The sequence below is a fragment of the Microtus ochrogaster genome, chromosome 1 (assembly GCF_000317375.1).
Source record: "Microtus ochrogaster isolate Prairie Vole_2 chromosome 1, MicOch1.0, whole genome shotgun sequence".
Lineage (NCBI taxonomy): Eukaryota > Metazoa > Chordata > Mammalia > Rodentia > Cricetidae > Microtus > Microtus ochrogaster.
The window spans coordinates 105233499-105250475 of record NC_022009.1 but is presented as its reverse complement, the minus strand read 5'-3'; the positions used below and the strand labels follow the sequence as shown (position 1 = coordinate 105250475).

General features: G+C 39.8%; 1 protein-coding gene across 5 annotated transcripts in view; it reads left to right on the top strand.

Moving 5' to 3' along the window:
- Nbea (neurobeachin) overlaps positions 1-16977 on the top strand; it is a 494560-nt gene that overhangs the window by 399827 nt on the left and 77756 nt on the right. For all 5 annotated transcript variants that reach the window (XM_005344001.2, XM_026778835.1, XM_026778862.1 and 2 more), the window contains 2 exons: positions 4775-4890; positions 11953-12065. In XM_005344001.2, the coding sequence (XP_005344058.1) occupies positions 4775-4890; positions 11953-12065 (229 nt within the window). The remainder of the gene's footprint in view (positions 1-4774; positions 4891-11952; positions 12066-16977) is intronic.

Sequence of the window (16977 nt, the reverse complement as noted above, 5' to 3'; positions counted from 1 at the left end):
AGGAGGAGGAGGAGGAGGAGGAAAGAAGAAGAAGAATTGCATGTTCTTTTTTTTTATGTATACAACATTCTGCCTCCATGTGTGCCCGCACGCCAGAAGAGGGCGCCAGATCTTATTAAAGATGGTTGTGAGCCACCATGTGGTTGCTGGGAATTGAACTCAGAACCTCTGGAAGAGCAACCAGTGCTCTTAACCATTGAACCATCTCCACCCCCAAGGAAGACATTTTTTTTTTGCTAGGTGTGGGCACATGCCTTTAATCCCAGCACCTGGGAGGCAGAGGAAGTAGATCTCTGTGAGTCCAAGGCCAACCTGGTCTACAGAGTGAGTTTCAGGACAGGTACACTGAAAAACCATATCTCGAAAAACAAAACAAAAAGCAAAGGAGGAGGAGGAAGAGAAGAAGGAGGAAGAAAAGAAGAAGGAAAAGAAAAAAAGAAAGAAGAAATCTTTCTAGTTAAAGCCATAGAGTACTAGTGTACCAAAAGCCTCTAGTGGTGTTTGTGATTAAGTACATTGGAATAGCATATAAATTATGGCTTTATAAATACTAGATATAAATGGTTGTTTATTGAGGTAATAAAATATTCTTGGAAACTGTTCATTATGATATAGTTTAGCTTTTTTAATATTTATTTATTTATTATGTATACAATACTCTGTGTATATGCCTACAGGCCAGAAGAGGGCACCAGACCTCATTACAAATGGTTGTGAGCCACCATGTGGTTGCTGGGAATTGAACTCAGGACCTCTGGAAGAGCAGGCAGTGCTCTTAACCGCTGAGCCATCTCTCCAGCCCTATAGTTTAGCTTTTACCTAAATCCTTCACCTTAGTATTCTTGAAGAACTATTCAAAACTTTATTTTATTAAACATCTAAAAAAATCTAAAAAAAAGTTACTGATCTAAGCAGAAAACAGTTACTAATTATGTATATCATCTATGCTTGGGTTTATGAATGTACCTGAATAAAAGTAGTCTCTCTCTCTCTCTCTCTCTCTCTCTCTCTCTCTCTCTCTCTCTCTCTCTCTCTCTCTCTCTCTCTCTCTCTCTCTCTCTCTCTTCACCCTTTGTGTGTGTTTGTATAACAAAAAGACTCCAAAGTTAAGACACTGCTGTTGCTGATCCTGGTTCAGATATTCAGTGACATCAACAATCTGGATTGGTTTTATGGTCACAAAATGACTCTGACTGCCTCAGATACCCCATCTTCACAGCATTAGTGGAGAGAAAACACAGCTGATTTCTCTTTACATGTTTGTATTTTAAGAGGGAACATATTTCTCAGAAGTTTCTGAGATTCTTTATCATGAGTTCCTTTGGCTAGAAGAGATCATCTCACACCTCTAAAATAGCTGGAGTGTTTGCTGACTTGGCTCAAGGATCCTCTGCATTCTAGGGTTCTTGGAAAACACACCTTTGATTCCTTGCCACCTCCTCCCTGAGTAGCAGGAGGATTGTATCCACAGGCTGGTGGAGGTGTGCTCTGCATAGAGACAGTACTATGCACTACAAACTGTTAAGTTCCTCACAGGACACTCCTGTGAGGAAAAGCCAATCTCTGCCTGCTTTCCTAAATAGATACCAGACATTCTGAAGATAGGCATTGTGTTTTATGAATCTTTCAACTTGCAGCTAGCAGCTCAGTGCATAATTGCAAAAAATGCTCTCTAAGTGCTCTTCTCTAGGGCTTCCTTGCTTTCTGTCTGACCTGTTCTCTTTGAGCTTCCAGTACAAGAGCAATTCATAGGCATGTGTGTGCATGCTCAGCATGTTCGTGAGGAGAATGAGAAGATTAAACCAAGACATTAGTAGATAATGAAGCATGTATAAACAATTCAAGTCAAAGAAAAATGCATTTACTCTATCAAAAACAATGAGAGAGGTTTGTAAGGCTTGTTCTCATCGATTGTCCTCAAGGTGACTCACAGTAGTCACTGCTTCCTTCCCGAGTGCCACAGACTGTACATTTAATCACCAGTTCAAGAAGTTTTTCCAGGAAAAAATGTTAGGAACACTCAAATAGGTCTGTCTTTCTCCTGGGTAAGTGTGAGCTTCTTCTCCATAGCTTCTTCCTCGGTGACTATGATTCAGGAGGGGCGTGTCTGATTTCCTGTGGTGCTTTTGAACCTGTCTGGATGTGATTCATTCAAAACAAACAGCAGCTCTCCTACTATCTGCCTCACCGATTATGGATATCAATTCTGTTTGACTTATGAAAGATTACTTTTAGGGGTAGAAAAATAAATACTCAATGGATTTGCCTTTTCTGTCACTTGATAAAGCCATGGTCTCAGAACACCCTTGTCTTGTTTTCGCCTTAAAGTCTCCACTCATTCTTACTTTCCTAGCAGTATTCTTACAGGCTCAGTTTGCATGTTTCTGAGACTTGTAGTCTTAGAAGTAGCAAAACAGGCAAGGAGAATTCCATGTAGGCCTAAACCTGCTACCTACAAGCTGGGCAATAATAAGGTCCCTACCATCTGGAAAGAACCCAGTATACAGGAGTTAAAAGAATGAATGCTACTAAGCAAGATGAGTGATGTTCTCACATACCACACGATGGGATACCATATCTTTGTAGGGGCATTCAAAAGTAAAGCACAGAGACAATGTAAAGGCACTTCTTAGGCTGTAAATGTGTACTGTAGCATGTACTTGTGTACACGTGTGCACATACCCACAGAGAGAGTCCATAGATAGGGAAAGTAGATGCTCACACATCTACTTCCCACTCCCTTAGGCTGCAGGTGTCTGCTGTGGAAGATGAGATTTAGAGAATTGTCAAAAGGAAGAGTGATACCTTGCTCTTCCAAGGAAAAACTCTCTGGTGTGTCCCGACAGAATCACAAAGACTTCAGATATCTGTACTCTGCTTTCTTGACACCTGGTTCTGTTGGTATATGCAAAATTAAGTCATCTCTCAGGACTTTCAGCTAAAGCCTTCACACAGTTAATTTTAAACAACAAAGCATTTTCAAATTCAAAGGCAGCTACCTTCCCCAAACAACTGACTTCAGCATCTCCTAGCCTAGACCAAGGCAAGCTCACCAAGGAGGTCACATTGCAAATCAGATTGTTGCTTAATAAGCAAAAGTTCAGGACGAAAGGACAATAGCATTGCCTCATGAATGTCTCTCTGATTAATTAATATTTACAGTGTGGTTCACTGAGTACCTCCCATATGTAAGGGACAATTTGTGTCTTAATTATGACAGGATCATTTCCCTTAAATCTAAAAGCACTCACATTTTTTAGAAAATAATGGACTTCTTACCCTAAATTACAAGTAAGAAACCTTAGCTAACTTGTCATTGCTCCCACCTTTCTGTTTCTCATTTTCATCTTCTATCAGGGTGACTCATGTTGGCCCCATAAAATAGTCTTTTCACACTGGACAAAACAATTACTGGCAAACACTCACATCTCACATGTGATTTTAACCGCTGTTCTCCTGTGTTTTCTATCCAGACATCAGGATCCAAAGGAAACACCCTGGTTGTTTCGAGTTGATGGCCTTAAGCTATCACTATTGCTATGTTCCCAATGCCTTCCATTTCTCAGTCTCAACAGTGGGTAGCCCTTACTTTCCATACATCTTTGAGGAGCCTGAGGTTTGTTTTGGCATTTACCAGGTTCAAAAAATAATACCTCTATGAGGAGTTAGTTTGGGTGCAGAAAAGTGAAGGTGCTAGCATCAGCTTTGGTTCCAGTACTTGAGAAACTGTGAAGTGCTCAGTAGGTGCTTGCCCTTTCAGAAACCGCAGCTACTTAGAAAGAACCACACACAGTACCTCCCGACGTCTCTTCATCAGTGTTAGATTCCAAGTAGCTACTTGTTTTTAAGATATTGACTTAGCCAGAAAGCAATTTGTTTAATTCATAGTTTCAGAGGCTGATCATACAAGTTCTGGCCTCATCTGCTCAGCCTGAGAGGAAGGCTCCTTGGGGTAAGAAAGCCAAATGGTCATGTAAGATGAAGCCAAACATTGTAGCAGCCTGTTGTCTTGAGAACTTACTCCATAAGACGGTCATTAATTACTCCTGAAGACAGTACGCCTAACGGCTTAGTGGACAGAACTGTTAGGTGTTTCTCTTAGCCAAGGATAATTGTGAAAAAATTAGTGCAACACTAAGGGTAACATGAATTTTAGCAGTTTCAGGAACCAAGTGGCTTTATCATACTTTTATAAATATACTAGGTTTCCCCTATTTTCAGATAAACACTTTGAGCCTGCAAGTACATAATAATGCTTATCTGTTCCCCAAATCATGTTTATGTCACTGGACTTGTGTATTTTTTCAACTGCATCTTGTTGTTTTGTTTTGACATTAGTGGGTGAGTATAAATCATGCAGGTGAAGACTGTGCACTTTGTGCTTCCTTTGTTCGGTGACAGGCACCTTGCCACTGAGATGTGAGGCTGATGCTTGCAGGCAGGCACTTGTGTAACTCTTACTAGTTTGTTCTCATACAGTAGATTTGCTGTGTGGCTTAAAGACTACTGTAATTTATTTTGAACATAGGTTTTATAATTTTTGCTCCTGTGTACTCTATAGTTAGCCATTTGTAACTGTATTTTCACAGATAGAGCTGCTTCCAGACTTGTCCTTTTCTGTAATGGGAATCTCAAAATAGAGCTGATTCTACATACAGCTACATATTTTATAATCCACCCAGGAAGGCCAAGCCACAGATTACTGAATGATCTCAAACAGAAACGTTAATTGTAAGTGGACTTTTGACAACTGTGACTCTCTGCTTACTAATAGGAGGATATCACTGGCCACTCCTCGGCAGCTTTACAAGTCTTCCAACATGACTCAGCGCTGGCAAAGAAGGGAGATCTCCAACTTTGAGTATCTGATGTTTCTCAACACCATAGCAGGTAAGAGGCCTCACTTTTCAGACTATCAGAGTACTAGGTGATATAACCTGATGGATGTCTTGTTTTCCTTGGAACTCAGATGCAGTAGTAGGGTAAACATCGTGTGTTCACACTTGAGTCTATCAGGAGCTATGCAGCTGATATCAAGGTTTTAGATGCTTCCCCTAGCTCTCCTTCTGCCATTTTCTTTGCTAGAAGCATTGTCTGAAGATTTATTAGAGACAACAAACTATTGCTAGACTAAGAATAATAGTGGGAAATATTATTTCACTACTTGGTGATTCTTAGCAGAAGCAGCCAGACAAAAGAATAAGAGACTCCTGCCTAGCATGAATGTCACCTGGATTAGGTCATGATTGTCTTACAGCATGTTTTTTATTAAAGTCCTCAATTAAGACCAAAAACCCAGATTATATTTCCTAACTGATGAGCATGGTTACTATGCTTGTCCATTAAGAGAGCACAGTGGCTTGTTTTCTTCCTCCTGATCAGAGGTTGTGGGTGGCTCAGTGGATGTTGGTGAGACCTGGTCCCTCCTTCTTGTTATGTAAGCTGAGCTTTAAGAGCCCTGAGTCCTTCTGATTTGCAGAGTTTGCTTCTATGAACCAGGCTCTGTGAAGCCCTACATTGGCAGATGAATCTCTGCAGCAGTATAGATGCCTGTGTCATACCTATGATTGCTGCTGGTGACTCCTCACAGGGGATGCAGTAGTGCTAGTCCCTGAAACACTGTATTTAAAGGTGACTGCATTGCTGTTCTTCATTAAATCTAGACATAAATGTTCATGTAGCTTCTACAGGCACTGGAACGTGGTTGGTCAACAAAAAGAAATGAAATTATTTAAAATATTTTTTCTTAGTCATAAATACATGTTAATATGTGTATTCACATATAGTATGCTTATATCTTAAATAAATCTATTTGCTCCCTATGAAGTAAATGAACTGTATAATACTATTAAGTTACTGTACCATTAGCACACAGAGATGAAATGAGCATAAATGACTGAAAGGGAAATAACTCCATTTCCTTGGCAGAAAGCCCTCAGCACTATGGCTTAGTTCCCAGGATCCTAGACATAACAAAACCCATAAGCCCCTCCCACATCCATGAAAGTGACTGCATTAGCTATAGCCTCTCATGTGTGTGAGTACCATGTGAGCACATGCCACCCATATTACCAAACAAGAACAGGACAAGGGTGGGATGGGTTCTGGATAGGCACATTATTAAAGTACTTTTGGTCCTGTTTGAACTATGGACACCCAACTGACAGTTACAGAGAGCCATTCTTAGGTAAGCACATGACTTCATAGCAAAACACAAATTCCACCAAAGAGACCTGTCCCAGAGAGAAGAGGGCCTGAACCCCGGGCAGGTCACCTGTGTGTCCCAGAGAGAAGAGGGCCTGAACCCCGGGCAGGTCACCTGTGTGTCCCAGAGAGAAGAGGGCCTAAACCCTAAACAAAGCACCTGTGTGTTCCAGAGAGAAGAGGGCCTGAACCCTAGACATGGGTGTCTGTAGACAGAAGCTGGACTTTTCAACTTTACCTCTTTCACAGGTTTTAACCCTTCAGAAGAATGTGTAATAATGGTAATATTTCGTGGCACTTGGCATGTTTGGTTCTGTGTCATATTTTTATGCTGCTGCTGTTAATGCTTGTTACTTCTATTATTTTATTTTGTCTTTGACGACAGAGATAGTTTCCTGTGTGTTTAATAATTTAGAATGTAGGGTCATCTTATTTGTTTTCCTAGAGAATCAGTTAAAATGTTAGCAAGCTCCTAAGCTGTATTTCTCTATCTTGTTTTATGTGTGTATATGTGATGTCTGTGCAGGCATGTACACAAGGTGTCCATCTGTATCACCCTCTACACTACTGATTTGAGAAAGGGTCTTTTGCCTAAACTGAAATTAAACTGCCAGCCAGTTCCTCTTTCATCCCCCATAGGCACATTCGCCCACCCCAGCTTTCTCATGTGGATTCTGGGGACTTGAGCTCAGGTCCTCAGGCTTGAGCAGTAGGAGCTCTTACACATCACCCCAGCCCTGTTTCCCTTATTTTTAAACTTAAAGATGAATCCATTTTAATCATTCTTATGTGATATAAAAAGTGTTTACTCAGTTTTACATTCATTTTTTTATTTTGTAAGTATAATTTACCATCTGTATTTCAGATTATTAACTAAAAGTTTTTTTTCACATACTCTATTATTTTCAGATGTTTGGAGGATTTTATATTTGTCTGCAAACAGTTTTGCTATATTCTGTTAAGACTTTCTTCTTTATTGAAGTCTGTATTAAGCAGGGCAGTTTCTGCTGCAGATGTAGTTAGTGTCCAGCACGTACAAAACCTGGAGCGCAATTCTCCTTGGAGTAGAGGGAAAGAATAACAGATCCCTTGTCTCTCGTTAAATAAGCGTGTTTTTCCTGGACTGGGCAGCCGTTTGGAGCTGTTATATAGAAAGCTGAGGAGCAGGATGAGCAGTTCACCTCCAGTTCAGTCCCTAGACCGCAAGTGTTCTTATGGCGGTTCTCCTGTTCGATGTGCTATATCCTGTGCACAGAACAGTCTCTGGTCTGCTGTTTTACAGAGCTCTTTGCTGTCCTTTCCGATGCCCTTAGTGAATGAGTGTCAGTAAATTCCAAAGCGGTGGCATTCTGCCCTCTGCAACTACATCATGTCTGCTGCTTTCTGAGAGCCACTTTGTTTGACTGGGTCAGGATGCTTCTAAATCTAGATAAGAGATACCTTTGCAGTTCCTCTACAAGTTACACTTGAAACCAGGTGTGGCACATGCTTGTAATCCCAGTACATGAATGGCTGAGGCAGGAGTCTAATATGGAATGATCCTTTCAAGTTTGATACTTTATTAAAAGTAGGTCAGTGTGGCTTCATAAATTTCATATTTTTCACATCTTTGTTGCAGTTTTACACACTCAGGTTTATTGTCTGTTCTGACTAGCTTCCCTGAACCATACAAACCATCTCATGGCCCATTCTGTGGTTACCACTTCTGAATGTCTGCTTGGCTTAGCTGGTTTTCCTTTCTCATTTCTAGATGCTTGAAAACAATGAGACTAGAAACATGTAGCAACTGCTTTAGTGGACTTTTCAGTCCTCGTATGATAAACATCCTGTATGCACACACAGATACACACAGTTGCATATATACTAAAGAGGTTGCCAAATATTCAAATTTTCAAAAAAAAAATGAAAAAACTTTTCAAAGAAATTTCTTAGCTGGGCAAGAAATTGAATTCCAGCACTCTGGAGGCAGAGACAAGCAGATCTCTGTGAGTTCAAGGCCAGCCTGGTCTACAGATCAAGTTCCAGGACAGGCTCCAAAGCCACAGAGAAACCCTGTCTTGAAAGAACAACAACAACAACAAAAATAACAATAATAATAATTCCTAAAGCCCAATAATATGTTCAGTCTTTGTCCTATTTACAAATTTAATAAATATTCACTAAGAATGTATAAGTATTAATTAAGAATTAAGTAGCACCTAAGTAGCTGTGTCAAAGCTGACATCTTGGTGGCTTTGTCAGCTCTTGCCCCGTGGGATATGCCACTGGGAACCTACAGCACACGCAGGTTCTCGCAAGACCTTTCCTGCCTCCCTAGGTATTATTAGGACCGTGTCTCTGTATATTCTAGGCTGGCCTGACCGTCCTGCCACATCCTCCAAGTGCCAGGATTACAAATATGTATCTCCATGCCCAACTTTATTTAATTAAATAATTCCTTGAAGGCTCAGCTTTCAAAGTGAATCGGAGTCCAGCTTAAAACTATGACATAAAATATTTAATTATTTTTTAAATACTTGAGATATTTTTTAAAAAGTCAAATTATAGTAGATTAGGTGAAATAATTTAATGATACTTAGAGTTCAACTAGAAGTACAGTTTTGGCCTCTGGCTACCAGAATTTACCTGATTTCTGCTCATTGTGTTCTGAGAGATACAACCTAAGCCTCACTTTACACTGCTGAGATAGCTCTAGGAAAAGGCATTCAGAGCTGTTTTTCTTGCATTAAAACAAACAACAATCAAAACAGCACAGTGATTGCTAACATAGCTTTGTGTAAACGATCTCGCTAGACTTGAGAGATTTTTCTTTTCTCTAAGGTTTTTGAGTTGTTTTTCATATGATCAGCTAATGAATTCAGCCCAACTTCCCAAGCCCAGCCGTGTTCTCCTGGTTAGCACTTCCCAGGTTCCTGCTCTGTGATGAACAAGCGCTCCCTGGTTAATTACGTATATATTTAGCTACTGCATGTGTTGGGCTTATTATTGTCATCTAATTAGATGTAACTTGAACTGCTTGCTTCTAGAAAAATCATTAAAAATTCTTTCCTAATGACCTAGAGATGACAAAATGTCTGTAAAGTGTGAAGACGCCAACGACACAGGAACAGCGTTCTTACAGCGTGCTAATCCAGGTGCCGCCGCCATCTCATTAAACGATATTTTGCTGTCATTAACATTTTCACCAAGGAATTGCAGTTATAATTTCCTTGTCAGCTGTCTCTAGATCACTTTACCTTCAAAACTAAAGTGCCATATAAAAACATTAAATTGGATGGTTTAATTAAAAAGGTTTTTTTTTAATGAAGAAACATATCCGGTGTTTCTGAGATCTCATTTACTGTGCATCACTTTTATTGTTTGAGTAGATTAGTGTCAAGACTTCCCAATATTAATGTGCATCTTCTGAGATACATCCTCAGAGGATAGTTAGCAGAACGTGTAACATGGTGGGTTCTTACCACCTCCAGAGAAGCCAAGAGCCTACTAGGATAGCACAAGTGTGTTTGTTACATGTGATACGTGTGAGCTGTGCTCAAGAGATAAGTGAAAACAGCCAACAAGTGAAGGCTAGATGACCAGAGATGAACAGATATTACTTTGGAAATACTTCCCTTTGGGAGACCTAATACACTTATTTTTTCTCATGTCATGAAGATGTGCAGTAAAATAAAGAATGCTAATTTATTGAAACTTAGGTATGAAAACCTCTAAAATACCACTTCATCATTCTTGTTCTTCCTTGTGCCAAATTCGAGTCAAAAATATATATTGACTGTCCATGTGGCATGACAGAAGCAGAAAATTTTACCAAAAAATGGGTTAGTGCCATACATTTTTTAAAAAAAGCTTATTGGATTTACTTATTTAATTGAAATGATACTGTGAGACAATAGTAATGTAAATATTACTAAAGTTTTCTTATTTATTTTCATGGAACTTTCCAGGGATTATTAAAAATTACACAAATTCAGGGTTAGAGAAATTGTCCTGAGCTGTGACTTTAACATCATTCATTTTGTATGTGCGTATGTATTTTTAAAATGACGCTCTCTTTACTTTATGTTTCTGAAAATAGCCTAATATCATATCCTTTGTTATAAACACATTTATATTAAACGATTTCCTCAATATGTGTCCTTTTTCTTATACTGTCTTCATGTACAGGAATATTTAAATTCTGAGTTAATGTATATTGGCTTTTTATTTATTTTAACAAACTTTCCTTTAGTACAAGTAATAAATAGTACCAAGATATTTATTAACAGGGACTGAAGAGATGGCTCAGTGATTAAAATTACTGGTTGCTGTTTCTGAGGATCTAGGTTGTATTCCTAACACCCACCCACCTGGCAGCTCATAACAATCTATAATTCCAGTCCCAGGGAAACAGATGTGTTTGTCTTCTTTGGCCTCCCATAGGCACCAGGCACACAAACGGTACATAGACATACATGCAGCCAAAATACCTGCATATATAAAATAATAATTTTTAAAATTTTAGAAGTAATTGTAAAATCTATCATCTTTAGAGTTTGGCTCATTGTATTCCATTTCTGTCACAAATGTGTTTTTTCCATCAAGAGCACTTAAGCACTTACTGGCCAGAGAATATCTGCCAAAGCACAAAGGCTTTTAAAAAGCAAAACAACCTACAAGGGGTCCTGTCTCCCTTCCTAACCTGAAGCAGTTAGCCGTGATTTGTCTTGCTTACTCAGTTTCTATCCCCTTTCCAACCCATCTCAGTTTGAGGCAGGTTCTCACTATGTGGCTTTGACTTGCCTGAGAGTCAAGATCCTTCTGGCCCAGTCTCTTAGATGACTGGAATTACAAGCCTGTGCCACCACACTCAGCTAGGACATCATTACTTAGATATAGTAGCATCTTTTGCCTAGCTAAACAGGGTAGACAGTATGCTCCCGTGAAGATTCCACATTCCCACTATGCTCTGGACCTACTGAAGATATTGAACCGCTCTTGAAACTAAGAAGACAAGCCCAACAGTTCCACAGTTCCCCAACCAAGTGCAACAATATAGCACAGAAAGAAAACCATCAACTTACGGGCAAAGGAGTGTGTTTGGCACCTGTCTCCTTACATCATCCTGCCATCACAGCTCTTCCCTGCATTTGCAGATTCTTGCCATGGATTTTCAGTGCCTGAAGAGAACCTTGGCCTTACTTATTCCAGGCAAGCTCACACCACTGAGCTTCATTCATATCCTCTCCACTGAGTCCTGATGAATGCTTAATATAGCATGTTTACTGACAATGCCGTTTTTACATCTACCTTCCTTATTGCAGAATATCGTCTGATAATAAGCTTCAAACATGCAGTTCAACAGCCTGGCACCCTCCATGACACTTTCAAGGTCCTTGGCCGGCAGGGTTCTGCACGTGGGAAGTCTCAGTGGACCAGGCTTGACAGGTGACACAGTCACCTCTGTTCACATGCTGCGGATAGCACTAAGTTCCATTACCAGAACTGCTTATAAGGGAAGCTAATCCCAAGGGAAGGGGATCAAGTATGAGGACCAGACAGTTGTGTCACCTGTGTGAAGCTCTTCTTGAAATTGTTTAGAGAAGACACTTTGGACACATGTTTGTCAGAGCATGATTAAACAGAGACTTGACCAATAAGAGAAGTCTTTTCTCCTGAAATACAATGACTGCCTTAGGATAAACACAGAAACTGCTTTTTAAGAAGTTAGGGCATACACATTTCACCCTTTTTTCTTTTCTCTACTAGGACGGACATACAATGATCTGAACCAATACCCTGTGTTTCCATGGGTGTTAACAAACTATGAATCAGAGGAACTGGACCTGACTCTTCCAGGAAACTTCAGGGATCTGTCAAAGGTAACAGTTAAATGCACAGAAATTCCTGCTGTACAGGAGCCTTACCAGAAAGGTTTATGCCAGAGTGTACACCCCCAGAGAATTTGTGAGAAAGTTATTCCCTCTTCTGTGGACCAGTGTCTAATTCTTACCTACTCAGACCACAGGAATTCTGCAACTATCAGTGACTTTATCCGCACCATCATAGGAACAATGGGTGTTGAAGAAAGCAGATTCAGGAGGAAGTTGCTTAGGGTTAGTCATGGGCAGAAATCTAAAGTCAGTACTGATCACAGTAGCAGGTAGCCCATGAGAGGGGCTTAGCAGTAAGAAGGAAGGTAAATCAACAAGCATCTGTTTGAATGGAGACGATGGGACCCTCAAAAAGGACTCAGGATGAGAGTAAAGAATACAAAGCAGATTTCGGGTAAGTTAACATAATTTTCAAGAGAAACACTAAATGGAATGCCAAACTGAGGTACATCTAAGAATTAGAAATGGCCCAAAGCCACTCTGCAACCTGAGCTCCCATTGAACACTGTGAGTCACACCCTCTATGAATTTGTCTTTAAGCCATGCATGCTTGGTAGTGCCTAGCATATCACTCAAATCCCAGGACCACATTTACAGCACAGGGCATTAGGCAAAGTCATTCACTTTCTCTTTGCCTAGGTTTCTTCATCTGAATACTGAAACAGTGCTAATCAGGTCGTTGTGATGGGTTCTGATTAGCCGGTATATATGTGTGGCCTAAAACAATTAGTGCTGTGTATATTGGTTGGAATTCTCAGCCATTGCCATAAACCTCATGCTCTATGCTCTCTAAGCCACATGTCTTGCAGGTCGTGATGATGTCAGCCTATTGTACTGGTTATCCTGCAGAGACGGATACTTCTTTACATGTTTGCCAGGATAGATGGATACTCAGTGGACATTAAAGCAAAATCTATTCAGTGCAAAGGTTAAAATTGCTCTTTAAAGTTTTGTCTGTGTGGGCCAGAGACATGACTCGGTCTCCAATGGTAAAGGTGCTTGTCATCAAGCTGACCTGCCCTCATTCCCCAGTAGAGAACAGATTCTGACTCCACATGGGCCTGCACACATACAATACAAACACACATACATACACACATATACAAATAAGTAAATGTGATTTTTAAAAAGATGTAAGCTATGTCTTTTTAACATTGATAGATACAATTTATTAGATATTGTATGTGTGTGTATGAAAATGAAATTTTATAGTGTAGATTTCAAGAACCATGGCACATTGTAGCTAACTTCATATACTGGTTAGATTTTGTCAACTTGATACAAATTAGAGTCTCCTGGGAAGAGAGAACCTCCACTGAGGAATTTCCTCCATCAGATTGGCCTATGGGAATGTCTGTGGTACATTTTCTTAATTTCTGATTGATGTAGGAGGACCCAGCCCACTGTGTGTGGTGCCACCCCTATGCAGATGGGCCTGTCTTAGCTACATAAGAAAGTAGGCTGAGCAAGCCAGTAAGCAGTATTCCTCCATGGCTCTGCTTCAGTTCCTGGCTCCTGCCTTGAATTCTTGCCCTGGCTTTTCTGGATGATGGATTATGATCTGTGATCTAGAATAAAACCTCTCCAGGTGATTTTTGATGGTAATGTTCTATCACAGCAACAAAAAGCAAATTAGGATGCCTCATATGCTAACTACTACTGGAGTTATTTAAGATTCCTTTTCTTTTTTTTTTGAAAAAAAAAACAGTTTTGATCTGAAATTCAACTATAATGTCATAGTCAACAGAAACATATACACCAAGATTTCTTCCTTTCCTCCAATCAGTCTTGTCAGCAGATATTAACATGTGCTCATATGTGTACAGAAACAGGCCTTTGCACCAGATAGATTAGCCCAATGGGAATGAGTCATATGAACCTCTTGGAGAGAGATCTCTCCTGAACAAAGATGAGAACTTAGTTCCTAAGAGTAGGAGACTAGTGAGGATGAAGGAGAATGAGACCTACTGGGGCATGTGCTCAGGTACTCCAAGGCAGTTGTTCTCACACCTTCCTGAAACACTAATACAGCCAAGGAAAATACAGTGTTGGTTCTGTGGATTATAGGAGAGATGTGCTGGTGTTTGCCAGTGATAACAAAATTTCAATTCCCTGTGTAGAAAGGTGAGATCACTGGTCTGGGGGTGTGTGGTGCTGACATTGCTTTGAGGGCCTTGTGTCCTACAACTCACCACACCCTAAGCTCTCCTTTTCTAGTTTATTTTAACACAGGGCTTTTCTAAGTTACTCATGCCACCTTGTACTCTCTGCAGCCAGACAGGACTTGAATTTGGGGTCCTTCTGCCTTGGCCTCCTGACTAGCTGGGGTGCCAGCCTGTGCTTCTGAAGTGACTCCATTCACGCTGTTGAGTTGTGTGCCTCCTTTGCCCGGGCTTTACCTTCTGTCACTCACATATACTTCCCCAGTTTTATGAAGTGTGAAAATAAATAGCAGAGGAAACAGGCAGAGCCTGAGTTAATCAGGGAACATGAACATGAACTATCTCCTTTTGCAAGCCTGGAATTGGCTGTTGGTACTGGGCTGGTTGACTTCTGGAGTGGGAAAAGAGAGGTAGCTTTTGCCTTCAGTTCTCCCATAGTCCAGACCCATGCGTTAGCAGTCTGTTATTTACACACTGTCACACTGACAGGATGGGAAAATGTTAGCAAATTAAAGCCTCTTGATATGTTAATAAATCACCCTTGCATTGTTCCCATGGTTCACTGAATTTCCTAATAGATGCTTCCATACAGATGGTCTAGGAACCCAGTACTATCCTTTATAAAACCACTAATACTAAGATTTTAATGTATGAAGATATATCTTACTGTGCACCAATGGGAAAGTGACATTAGAAGTACCTGGGAGGAGAGACCACAGTGGGTAACAGCACTACTGCATGAGGAGGCCCCACCAAGTACATGGACTTCTCACAGCTGTAATAGATCAGCAAAAGAAGGCTTCAGTGGGAAATCTGTTTCCCAAAAGCTCAAGAAAGAACTGAGATTATTAAATGTTACTAACTGGAATTATTTTAATAAGAAAAGTAGTTGTTTTAAAAACAAAGATTAGGAATCCTGCCCTGACTTCCCTCAGTAATAGACTAAAAGTTGTAAGATGAAATAAACCCCTTCTTCCTCAAGTTGTTCTTGACCATAGTGTTTTATCACAGCAGTAGAAACCCTAGCTAAGACAGCATTCAATGTCACCTGTGCAAAGAGAAGTGGATACACTGCAGATTTCCAGTCACCCTCTGAGTTAGGCATCATTGACTAAAAAGTCTAGTGAAAGAGTATTTGATTCAACTAAATCATTTTTAATTCTAGTAAGGTCAAAAGAATATCATTCAATATTACATTTTCATGCCACAAATTGTTTTTTATCTCCCTATTATTTACTTATTATAAACCCTAAGTGTTTATAAAAACATGAGTTGGATATTTATCTAGAATGATTTTTTTTATTTATAGTCTTATTTTTCTCCTTGTCACCTTTGAAGAGCAAAGAATTTTTATTTAGACTTCTTTTTTTATTAGACTACACAGGCTCATCTCACTCATTATAGATTGTATTTATTGTTTGACAAATCAAATGGTCTGTAATTGACCAATATTTTCAGTACCAGCCACCAACAGGTGGATATATTTTTCCCTTCAGTTTATATAATTTTATATATATATATATTATATCTGCTATGAAAAAGTGAACTGTTATAAAATTTATCTTACAACACGATACATGTTAGTGCCTCAGTTGTTTATATGTACTTGCATGAATTTGACTCCCAGGTTCTAGTGGTTACATGATTTTGACACAAATTGTAATCTGCTCGTTAAAGTACAAATGAGATTTTCCATTTCCCAACTATGTCTTCTGTTAAATGAATCATTTCATTCCAGAACCAAATCCTGGTAATACTGACATAAACATAAGACATCACACATGTGTACGCAACACATTTGCGTAAACACACACATATACACAAACACACTCATTCACAAACTATTTTGTTAACACAGGCATTGTTTGACTGCCGCAGATGAGGATGAAGTTAGGGTTTCCCACATTATTATGCCACTTAAAAAGAGGAAGTTAATGCCTGGGGCTTTGAAATGCAGCAGTGCAAAGGCATGCGCTGAGGTCCTAATGTTGCTGAATGCAGCAGTGCAAAAGATGCACTGTGGTCCTAATGTTGCTGAATGCAGCAGTGCAAAAGATGCACTGTGGTCCTAATGTTGCTGAATGCAGCAGTGCAAAAGATGCGCTGAGGTGCTGATGTTGCGGAATGCCTGTGCACATGGAGTCGAGGCGATGAAGCTGGAGACTGAGCAGCCCAGAGGCCTAGAGCAGCGTCCTAGTCTTTCTTATCTTTCTTTTCCACCATAAATAAAAATACCCAAAGTGAAAGTTTTCTTAAGCTAGTATATAATCTGCCTAATGATAAAGTTTCAATAACTAAATAAATACAGAGTTTTGGAAAAGTATTAAATGTAAGTCATGAAACTTAATAATTTTTGATAGGCTAGTAAATAAAAATAATTTAACTATATTAACACTAATATAGTAATGACTTTGGCTTCATGGAATACAAGGTCAAGTTAAACTGGCTTCAATTTAAAAGATAAAAGTTTTTGCAGACCTAGTATTTCTAAGAAATCCAGAGTAGTCAGTGTTGGGAAAACCTGTTCTGAGCACACCTCTGCTGCAGCCTGCTCTGGGCTTGATCTGACCAACTTTCAGGAGTGCAGCAAGGAGGCTTTTGTAGCCCCACCAGAGATGCCTTTCTTCCCATATACTAGCACCTCAGTTCCTTTGGATCAACTCTAATCATGGCTTTTTGGTTGGTTGGTTGGTTGGTTGGTTGGTTGGTTGGTTGGTTGGTTGGTTGGTTGGTTGGTT